Source organism: Phacochoerus africanus, chromosome 11 (assembly GCF_016906955.1).
Source record: "Phacochoerus africanus isolate WHEZ1 chromosome 11, ROS_Pafr_v1, whole genome shotgun sequence".
Taxonomy (NCBI): Eukaryota; Metazoa; Chordata; class Mammalia; order Artiodactyla; family Suidae; genus Phacochoerus; species Phacochoerus africanus.
This window is the reverse complement of record NC_062554.1, coordinates 136,321,122-136,332,330: the sequence shown is the minus strand read 5'-3', so window position 1 is coordinate 136,332,330 and position 11,209 is coordinate 136,321,122. Positions and strand designations below refer to the sequence as shown.

General features: G+C 55.6%; 1 protein-coding gene across 6 annotated transcripts in view; it reads left to right on the top strand.

Annotated features, from left to right (window-relative positions):
• The first annotated feature begins 389 nt into the window (after window positions 1–389).
• The window catches only part of COBL (cordon-bleu WH2 repeat protein), a 204,903-nt gene continuing 194,083 nt past the window's right edge, over window positions 390–11,209 (top strand). For 2 of the 6 annotated variants that reach the window (XM_047754245.1, XM_047754242.1), the window contains exon 1: window positions 391–615. In XM_047754245.1, coding sequence (XP_047610201.1) covers window positions 575–615 — 41 coding nt within the window. In that variant the 5' untranslated portion in view covers window positions 391–574. Of the gene's footprint in view, window positions 616–11,209 lie in introns of all 6 variants that reach the window. The other 4 variants (XM_047754250.1, XM_047754248.1, XM_047754249.1 and 1 more) reach the window with 3 other exon arrangements.

The following is an 11,209-nucleotide window of genomic DNA, read 5'->3' as shown; positions in this document are numbered from 1 at the left end:
GTCCCGGGACAGCAGGCGCCGCGCGGCTCTCGCGACCCCAGTTTCCAGCCTCGCTCCCGCCGGCCCGCCCTCCTCCGCCCGGCGCGGCCCGGCCCTGCCCTGCCCTGCCCGGCGGCGGCCAGGTGGTCCCGCTCCGCAGCTCCGAGCCGCCGGGCCCCCGACCCGCGCGGGGAAGGGCATGCTCCGTCCGCGCCTGGAGCGGCGGGCCCCGGGGACGCGGGCGGGCGGGCGGGCGGGAGCGCCCCCGGGCCCGGGTGTCGCCCGGCCCTTTCCGGGACGCGCGCCGCGGGCCAGGCCGGGCGCTCGGGCGACGCCGGGCGGCGGGGGCGGCGCTCGCGGGGGCGCGGTGCACCTTGCTCCCGGCGCCCCCGCCCCGCGCCGGCCCCTCCCCGCGCGGCCCGCCCGGGTCGGTGCCAGCCCCTTCCGTCCTCGCGGCCCCGCCGCTGTCCTCCGCCGGCGCGCGAGGGAGGACGATGGGTCAGCGCGGAAAAAGTGAATGAGGGCGGCGGCGGCCGCGGCGAGCGCCTGACTCGCGGGGCCCGAGCGCCGCCCGCGCCCCCCGCCCGCCGGCTCCATGGACGCGCCGCGCGCCTCGGCGGCCAAGCCCCCCACCGGGTAAGCGGCCCCGGGCTCGCGCGACTGGGCCCCCGGCGCCCGCGCGCCGCGCTCTCGGGGCGGGGGCGTCCCCTCTGCGGTCCGCGGCCGGCGCCCTGCCGGGAAGGGGGTTGTGTGCTCCGGGTGCCCGGGTCGTTGCCAGGTAACAGTGTCAGGAGGAGGCCCCAGCGCTTGGTGCAAGGGTGTGCTGGGGTGCGGCTCCCTTCGGGGGGTCCCCGCGGGCAGAGCCCCTCCAAGCCCAAGCCTTCCTCTGCCACCGGCGACGGTTCCCCCTGGGGGGCGGGAAGGCGGCGGGAGACCGCGTCCGGCCCTCAGCCCCGTCGCACCCGGCGGAGTACCCCAGAGTCTCGCTTCCTTCCCCGCAAAATGAAGGGGACCAGGTGCAGGGACCCCGAAGGCGCCTGGGGCCTGAGGTCTGGGGAGGGCTGTATGGAGGGCCCGGCCCTGGAGGTTTCCCTGACCATTGCTCCCCGTCTCCGGCTTGCTTTGGGGGGTGCACAGGAAGGGCAGACCGAGGCCCGAGGCAGAGACCCCAGCCTGGGGCGAAAGTCGGGGCTCCCATCCCTGCCTCTGCCCGCACCGCCGCGGTGTCTGTTTTCCGTCCGCACCCCTCGCTTGCGGGGATTACATGGCACGTTCACACGTTCCTCTCCGAAAGAGTACCTTCCCCAACACTGGAAAAACAAGACTGCCCTTTAACCGGACGCTGAGCCGGAGTTTGAACGGTGCACAACCCCGCCGGGGCCTGGTGGCTGCCCCGCTGCGGGCTCGCGCTCTGCTTGAGGCCGCGGTGCATCTGCGCGCCCAGGATCTGCGAAGTGCCCCGCTGGCCCGAGAGCAAATGGGTTATGAGTCCTGCAAATGGAATGAGTGCCTGGGGTGGGCCCTAGCACCTGCTGAGCGAAGGGGCCCACTTTCCGATGCAGCAACTGGTCTTGACCAAGACAGTTTGGGGACAACTAATCTCTTTTCTTTGCGATTATGTCCCACTGACTCATCCACCAGTGTGTGTCCCTAGGCCGCGGCGCTGCCCAAGTCTGCAAAAGGTTGTCAAAACTGGCTTGAAAAACAGCAACAACAACAACTCTCCCTTTAAGGCCAGGAAAGAGTGAGCCAGGTTAGCAAATCAAATAACCCTGAAAGGGAGGAATGTTAAAAAGAACTTTTCTCTTCCGGCAGTGCCCGTAGTGGTGGTTGTGTAATTCCCTTTGAGCAAACACATCTCCCCAAAAGAAAATACACGGAGGACGTCCTCCTTCATGGTCATGGGCGTGGGAGAGTGCCCTCGAGAGAGGTGAAACCGAATTATCTCTCCATCTCTGGCTGTGGGAGCCTATTCAATGAGTCTATTTAGGGAGAGAGATTGATTTTGGTTCTTCCACCTTATAAATATATTTGAAGAAGAGAACATTCAGAGGCCAGCAAAACTGTATCCAGAAAGTATACGTAATAAGGTCCTTTAAAGGAATCTGATTGTAGACGTGAAACAGGAAGCCCCAAGGCTGGGGCAGTCTTTCCAATGTGGCACCAAGCGAGCAAGAGGGACAGGGCCCGGGTCTGGTTCACAGTGCTTTGCAGAGCTGTTTGGCCCCCACGTCTGAGGGCCCGGGGGGACCCAGTGCTGCTGTGGATGGGATGACACACCGAGATTGCTATCCCTGGTGCATTTGATTTCTTTCCCACACTCACATCCAGGGAACCCCGTCTGCTTGTTTGCCTGAGAAATGGAGACGAGTTGCTTTGAGTTCCGTTGCTCCCAATTCCATTTGTGATTTGTTTTAGTGCCTTTCAGGGAAGAAGCATCAAGAAAATGTCCCTCTGCTCAAAATCCGCGGAAAAGAAATGCTCTTGGGGCTCTCGGATGTTTCCTGCGATGTAGGGGTGTTGCTTGCCTCCCAGGAAGGAAGGGGGTTATCGGTGGCCGTGGGGCTCTGTGGGTCCGCCCCTGAAGTCAGTCTCCTGAGCTGTTCCAGGGTTGCTGGAGGGTGAGGCCCTGCTGGCCACGTGCTCCCGGAATGTGTTTTTTCTCTGACCTGCTCCGTCTGGGGAAGCTGTCCCTCTTCCCCAGGACAGAGGGCAACTGATGTGATGCACGCGTGGCCCCTCACTGGGACGGGCCCTTGTTCTGTCTTATGTGGCAATGGCCCGGGGGGTGGGGGGGCATGGGCGGAGGAGAGCCCATGTTTTACATGGACATGGACCTGCTTTCATGTACAGCAGCGCTTCCCGATGGTGGCTGAGTTAGCGAATGGAAACTCACCCGTCGTACGTCTGACTGGATGATTAAGCATAGTTATTGGTTATCTTTGCTGAGAACCCAAGGATGCATTTCAGTTGGGTTGAAATTGTGTATTTTACTTGTAATTTCATTACAATGATAACAGGGTTAACTTAAAACTGGGAAAGACCAAACAATGCCACTTGCCGCAACCTGGATACACACAGCTATGGATTCTCATACTAAGTGAAGTCAGTCAGAAGGAGAAAGACACATACCACATGAGATCATTTACACGTGGAATCTAAAATATGGCATAAATGAGCCTACCTACAAAACCGAAACAGATTCACAGAGGAGAGAGCAGGCTCAGGGTTGCCCCGGGGAGGGGAGGGAGTGGGATGGGCGGGGAGAGTGGGCTTGGTCCATGCAAACCATCACCTGCAGAACATGGGTCATCAGTGAGGCCCCGCCGCCCAGCACAGGGCCCTCGGCTCAGTGTCGGGGTAGAGCGTGGCGGAAGATGATGTAAGAAAGGGGGTGTGTGCGTGTGTGTGACGGGGTCACGTTGCCGCACAGCCGAAATGGACACGACACTGTAAAGCAACTCTACCCTAATCAAACAATAAATTAAAAATAAAGGAAGGAGAGCTTATGCAACAACTCACATGTTCAGCAGTTTCAGGCTTCAGTGGATGATAACTGAAGGAATATTCTAGAATGCAGATAAAGGTGAATTACCTTTGGGGGAAGTTTTAAAACTTCAGTCTATTTATGACACCGTTGGGCGACTGACTCTTGGTTATCTGCCTGCGTATTTGTGAGACTCACGCCAATAGTGGGTTATTGCTGATGGAACGTGTCATCCCCACCGGCCCTCATAGGCGGAAAGGACAGAATGTGGGGGCGTTAGCAGGATATGGATTATTTTTTTTCCATGACAGAAACACTTATTTCTGTAGAATAAAGTAGTCCCCAGTGACAAGAGATGTCTAAACAGCTGGTGCATTTGATCACTGGCTGCATTTAGGCTGCGTGCGTTTGTGTAAAAATCAGTGGAAACTTGCTGGCCGGTTTCATTGACATGTGTGCTCCAGGGAGACATAGCTGGTATTCATTCTTTGCATAATTTGTCTTTATTTAAGCAAGTTATTCAAACAAGAAATAATTTTTAAAACATTCATTGAAGGGTGTAACTCGAGCTCGTCTGTCCCTGTCGACATCCACTGCAAGGCAAGGTTACCCGCAGGAGGCCGGCTCCTTCCTGCGTGCGGGGCTCTTGGCATTTCCCACCGCATCGCCCGGAAGACTTCAGATACAAGGAACCATTAACGGGTGTACATGACAATAACAAATTTAGACTTCTAGGCCTTTTTTTAAGGTTTCTAGGCTTTTGGCTAACATGTTAGAGAATGTATTTATATCCTTAAAAATGACAGCGTGCGTAATTATTTGTTACATGTAACATTCCCCCCCACCTTTTGGGGGGGGACGTTTTAGGGCCTCACCCACATGGCATATGGAGGTTCCCAGTCTGCGGGTCCAATCAGAGCTATAGCTGCCGGCCTACACCACAGCCACAGCAACACCAGATCCTTAACTCACTGAGCAGAGCCAGGGATCGAACCTGCATCCTCGTGGTTCCTGGTTGGATTTGTTTCGCTGCACCACAGCAGGAGCTCCACGTTAACCATTTCACTTGAGCTATATATATATATATTTTTTTTTTTAATGTTACTTTTGAGCCCTTCTTTATGTTGGCAGTTCATTTAAGAAAGTAAAAGCTAGATACTGTTTGACATAGAATGGAAAGTAAGGCTAGGAATTTTATTCTGTTGTAGTCATAGTTTTTCTTCATCTTTCCTTTGTACATTAGAGGAGCTGGACATTTCCCTGGTACCACGGCAAATAATCTTACAGCCTGGTAAATATTTCTCAGTGGTCGTGGAATGTAGATGAGGCTAACATAGGATTGAATTTGGTATAAAGACCTTTGTGCAAGGCTGGGTTTTCCTGCCTTTGGGACTGCAGCCCACAGCCCCTTCTCTGTTCCCCTCTGCCCGACATTCCCGTGCCCAGGCAGAGTGGATTATTCCTGGGGAGGCCCAGGTGAGGGACCCTCCTACCAGCAGGCAGGCCTGAGTGGCCAGAGTCCCGTGGCCTCTGTAACTTGGGGACCTGGGAAGTGAAAGAAGAATTTGTGAGCACCTGAGAGGCCGCCCACAGCTATTAAGAACAGAATGACAGGCTGTCTACACACCAGTGAGTAGTTTGGGCTTCTAGACCTTTGGGGCTTTGTTGTTAAATGTATCATCAAATTTAAATTTGTAATGGTGATAAGTTTTAGGAAAGTGAGCAGAAGGATTTGACACAAAGGAGGATTGGGTTGCAGACATGCACATTTAAAACGCAGAACACTCGGTTCTGATTTGACCCGGACTAGATAAAAACATGCGGTGGAGACGTGCGCATTTATTACGTGTTTCCTACATCCCTTGATTCGCTCTCCGCCCACGCTTGATTATGGGGTCTCTGGATTTTATGTGCAGGGTAATTTTAGGTGTACTTTTTTTTAGTAACTCTATATTATAAGAGAACATAGATTTGATATTCATGATCCCCGAAGGCTTTTATGTATCTTCATCTTTGTGCTTTTTCTCTAATGAAACTATTTAATATTGATTTATATTATTGTTATATTGATAATGTGCGTTTTTACTCTTTTTTTAAAATTTTTATTCTTTTTGCCTTTTCTAGGGCCGCACCTGCGGCCTACGGAGGTTCCCAAGCTTGGGGTCGAATCGGAGCTGTAGCCGCCAGCCTCCACCACAGCCACAGCAATGCATGATCTGAGCCACGTCTGTGACCTGCACCACAGCTCACGGCAACGCCAGATCCTCAACCCGCTGAGCGAGGCCAGGGATCGAACCCAAAACCTCGTGGCTCCTAGTTGGATTCATTAACCACTGAGCCACGATGAGAACTCCCTGCCCTTTTACTCCTTTATTATTTTTGTGGAAGGGGATTTTAACTGTCGCCCCTCCTCTGTTTTGTGTTTTTGCACCTCCCTTCGTCTTGGCAGGGAATGCTCCTTGTCCAGGACGGCCTGCTGGCTCTCAGCTCCCGGGCCGACGGCACTGTCCTTAATCCCTTTTCCTTCGTGTGTCCGTAGTTCTCAGCTGTCCCCTGTCTCTTCCAGTTATACAGTTCAGCTTTTTTCTCACTTATACTTTACACGGTTTCGTTTGCTTTTCTGCAAAGCTCATGATGATGCTTGTTTTCAAGACCTAACCGCGTGCATCCTAGATCCGATGCCGCCGCGCGCGCCCAGCTGTGGGTATCAAGCGACATCGTGGTTTCCTCCTGCCTCAAGGGCGAGGATGCGGGCTTCCCAGCTGGGTTACACTGCAGCCTCGAGGGTGGTTACATGCTTCCAGCTGGTTTCCGAAATGGGGTGCCGAGCAGTTGCTTTGCCAGGACCCTGTTCTACTACAGGTCAGTTCAATTGGAATGAATTCCATAGCCCAAGATATTTCCATTTGAAAAGGGGGAAAGCTGGAGTTCCCCCCACGGCACAGTGGGTTAAGAATCTGACTGCAGTGACTTGGTCACTTCGGGGGCTCAGGTTCGGATCCCCCACCGGGCACAATGAGTTAAAGGATCCAGGGTTTCCGCGGCTGTGGTGGAGTGTGGCGTAGGTCACAGCGTTGGCCCAGATTCAGTCCCTGTCCTGGGAACGTCCATATGCTGCAGGTGCAGCCAAAAAAAGAAAAGGAAAAAACACTTTTGTGGATCCCATCCCCGCCTCTGCCAAACCAAGTGATACCTCTTTAAGAGACTTTGCTTTTGAAAGATCAATGAAGTCCTTATCCTTTAAAAACAAAAACCGGAAACTGACACCAATTCCCAAAGATGAGCCAGAAAAGCCGGAGTTGGTGGCTTTCCATGGTTCCTCTGACTGTAGTGCCCGAGACCCCAGATGAAGCGCCCTTGGCTGGAGGATGCTCGCCGCCTCCAGATGGAGGGTAGCAGGCAGCCCTTCTCTCTGGACACACGGGGACACACGGGGACGTGCTCGCACCCCCCCAGGGGCCAGGCGGCTGTCACTCCCTAATCCAGATGACCTGCGATTGGACGTGAATCCCATTTGATTTTCTCCTGTCACAGGCAGGCAGGCAGGCAGGCTTGGCAGGAAGACTACAGGCTCGGGAATAAGACTGGGTCCCTGTGTCAGCTGCACAGGCTTAAACCGGCTTTCTCAGCAGAGCCCGCAGGCCCATCCTGACGGGGGTCCTGCCTGCTCCTGGGCCCAGCGCTGTCCCTCCAGACTCCACAAGAACGAGAATGTCCTGTGTCTGTGTCCAGAACAGGCGCTGCCGAGCGCTTGAAATGTGGAGCTGAATTCTCCACTGTCTGTCACTGTCATCAATTCGAGTGTCAACAGCCCAGTGAGACCAGTGGCTCCGTAAGGGCCCGCGTTTCCTGTCCCTCCTTTTGTCGCTGTCCCCTGGTCCTTCCTGAACCAGCGTGCACACGGCTTCCCTCGACTCTCTCTCCTCGGCCCTGGGGCTTTTCCTCCCTTTTCCCAGATGGCTCCTGCTGCTTCGTCCAGCGGCAGCTGAGGCTCCATCCGAGGCCTTCTGAGACTCCTGCTCTGGTTTCAGATGATGAGCGGGGGTCCTCATCTCTCGAGGCCTCGCCGAGTCCCCTGTTCAAACCCTCGTGTGGGATTAGGCTTCTCCACTTACTATCTCCCACCCTCTGAATTCCAGGCTCCTGGGAGGCAGGGGTCCTACTTGTGATTATTTGTGTCATAACTTCACAGCACAGGATGTGATATGCAGCTAGAATTTGGTAAGAGGGCCCGCTTCCCCTTTGTCAGTGGAGGGTGTTGGATGGGATGAGCTAAGACTCACGTCACCTCTAAAATCACAGAATCACGGCATTGTCTTTGCAGTGGCAAGGGTTGAACCCCTGGCCCAGGAACTTCATAGGCAGTGGGTTTGGCCATTAAAAAAAAAAAAAAAAAAAAGAATGATGTTTGTTGGTGCCCAAGACCCCAGATGAGTTCCCTGGTGGTTCAGCAGGTTAAGGATCCGGTGTTGTCACTGCTGCTGCAAGGGGGTTTGATCCCTGGCCCAGGAACTTCCATGTGCTGTGTGCAAAGCCCAAAAGGGGAAAAAAAAAAAGATGTTTGTTGTTCGCTAAGGGTTCCTTGGTGTTCTTCATTGAGTGAAGGAAGTTTCCCTATTCTTAGCTCTCTGAAGGCTTCTGCCATAACCGAGTGTTGAATTCTGTCCAGTGCTTTTTCTGCATCAATTGATAGGATCTTGCGATTTTTTTTCACTGCAAGCTATTGCTATTGTCATTTACTCTCATTTAAAAAAAAAAAAAATATTAAAACAGCCATCTAGCCCTGAAGTAAAAAAAAAAATAAGTTGTGGGATCAGAAGTGTTCCCAGAAATTCTAGATCCCTCTTTTTCAAAAGTCAGCTTTTTAAAAGCTTGCTGCTTCATCTCGTTATGGCCAGACCGCCCAAAGATGCGCTTGCCGCGGGCGGGTGGGAGGTGCTCACGTCTGGCTCTGGGGAACGGGGGAGGGTCTGAGGCGCTGTGGTCCCAGCGCTGTCTTCCCAGAGGAACATGTTGATGGTGTTGGGAGGCGGGCCCAGGGGAGGGGACCAGGTCGTGAGGGTGCAGCCCTGGGGACGGGGATTGGTGCCCTGATAAGGGACACACCAGGGCTCCCCCGCCCTTGCCCAAGAGTGAAGTGACCCGAGCCGTCTGTGGTCCCTTTCTCCCCTGGTCCACACAGGCACTGACCTTGGCATCCCAGCCCAGAATTGTGTGCAGGGCTGGTCTGTTGCTTATCAACTACCCGGTCTCTGGTATTTTGTAAAAGCAGCCCGAGCAGGTTCAGAAGACCGGGTGCCAGGTCACAGGGGATTTGCATCTCCCTGGCCTGTTCTGCAGGGTCCAGCGAGTGGCCCCCGTCACAGCCTGGCCTGAGGAGGGGCAGGAAGGGGACGTCCCCTTTTCCTTCAGGGCCTGGCCCTCCAGCTGCGAACCTCCCTTTGCTTGTGTCCATTGACCCCGTCTTCGCTTGTCGTCGTGAAATTGGCATAACCTGGGCTTATCTCTCGCACGGTCCGGGGCATTAAGTGCTCTGGCGTTGTTGTGGGGGTCACCCGAACTGAACCTCTGTACCCCTTAAGCGCTCACGCCCCCTCCCCCAGCTCCAGGGCCTCCATCTCCTCTCTGTCTCCAGGACTTGCCTCCTCCACGGACCCCAGAGAGGAGGCACCTACCGGGTCTGTCTGTCTGTAACTGGCTGATGACCTTGAACGTGATGTCCTCAGGTGCATCGCGTCGAAGCAGATGTGAGAACGCCCTTCCTTTTCAGGGCGGACCGTGTATCCGCCACTTTGGTTTGTCCACGGTCTGTGGCAGTCCCCTCCGTGAATGAGGCTCCATGAGCAGGGGAGCAGGGACACCCGCCCCGCCCGGAATCCCCTGGGACTGGGCTTGCTGGGCCTGTGGCCGTGGCCTGTTTAACCGGCCAGGAGTCACCAGGTCGCTTTCCACAGCAGCCTTGGCCCTTCTTGTTCCCACCAGCGGTGCGGGGGCGGGGGGGGGGGTGCCGCGTCTCCCACGTCTCCCTCGCCCCCGCGTCGTCTTCCTCCACCCCGCTCGGTCTGCAGACCTGGAGGAGGAAGGACCAGGGACCAGAGACCTTCCAGGCTTGTGTCTCTAACTCTCGGTGGGGACTGGAGGAGCTTTGGTGAAAGTGGGCAGACGGGACAGGGGCCCTGCTCCTCTGGGATCTCCAGGGCCCCAGCAGCTCCAGGGCCTCTTCTGAATACACATCCTCAACCTGCTCTGAGCACAACTCGGAATCGGGAGAGGGCTGCCCCCAGGATGTGGCTGTGGGCTTGTGACAGCACCTGCGGGCAGCTGGCATCTCTGGAAGGCGATGACACCTCCCTGGTGCCATCCAGGAGCGCCCAGGAAACGAGGCTGGCGCCAACCTGGGGGACCTTTGTCTGGAACTAATCAGGGTGCTGAGGTTTTATTTTTTTTAACCCTGTCTCCTTCTTGTCACCCGTGCCCTGCCCACTTTGGCCTCTTCAGAATGCCCCCCCCCCTCCCCCGCCGAGAGGGTGGGGAGGAGGATTTCACAGCCTGGGCCCAGGGGTGGCCACAGCGGGGGGGTCAGGGTTCCCAGCAGGTTGGGGCGCACGCTGGCCACAAGGTGAGGAGCCCCTGCAAAGCCTCGGTCTCAGGGTCTCTGCTCTATGCGGCCTTGGGATCTGGGCGAGGGCCAGGTGTGCCGGCCCCACAGCAGTGGACATGGCGAGGAGACTGGGAGAAGTGGGCTGAGTGTACGTGCGTGTGTGATGTGGGGGTGACGTGGAGTTTCAGCTCACTCCCAGCCCTCGGCAAAGCAGCAGCTTCCCTAAATCATTCTGGCAGTTGTTGCAAACCCCATGTTTAGGGAGTTGAATTTAAAAATAGCTCAAGTGGGACTGATCGGGCGGAGACACTGTCCTGCGGCTAATTCTTCAGACTTAGAGTTTTGTTGGCTGGAACCCTATTAATTCAGAGCAGCATCACTAATGTTCAGTGAATAGACCGTTAGGTTGGAAAGAGACCAATTCACCGCAGCCAGAATCCAGACCTGTGGCAGCAGAGGGAGGAGAGGGGCTCTTGCCAAGACCCCTCCTCTGTGTGCCCACCTGCCCATCCGTCCCTCCGCCTGTAATGATCACAGGGTTTCAGGTGGAAACGTTCTTCCCCTGACTGTGCATCTAAACCAGTTCTTCTGCCGTAGTGGCGACAGTATCCTCACGTGTCTCACACAGGAAGCGTGGGCTTCAGACCTGCCAGCAGCCCCACACCACCCAGCGGGATTTCAAAAGTGTTCCTGGGGGAGTTCCCATCATGGCACAGCAGAAACAAATCTGACCAGTGTCCATGAGGATTCAAGTTCGATCCCTGGCCTCGCTCAGTGGTTAAGGATCCGGCGTTGCCTTGAGCTGTGGTGCAGGTCACAGACGTGCTCGGATCCAGGGTTGCTGTGGCTGGGGTGTGGGCCAGCGGCTATAGCTCCGATTAGACCCCTAGCCTGGGAATCTCCATGTGCCGCAGGTGTGGCCCTAAAAAGCAAAAGTAAAATAAAATAAAAAACGGAAAAGCGTTCCTGGGATCAACAGCAAGTCCCTGCTGTACCGCACAGGAGCTGTACTCAGTGTCCTGGGAAAAACCATACAGGGAAATGCGTGGGCACGTGTGTGCCTGAGTCATGCTGCTGCCCAGCAGCAACTAACGCAGCGTCGTGCCCCAACTATACTGCGTAAGAGACACTAAGAAAGGGCT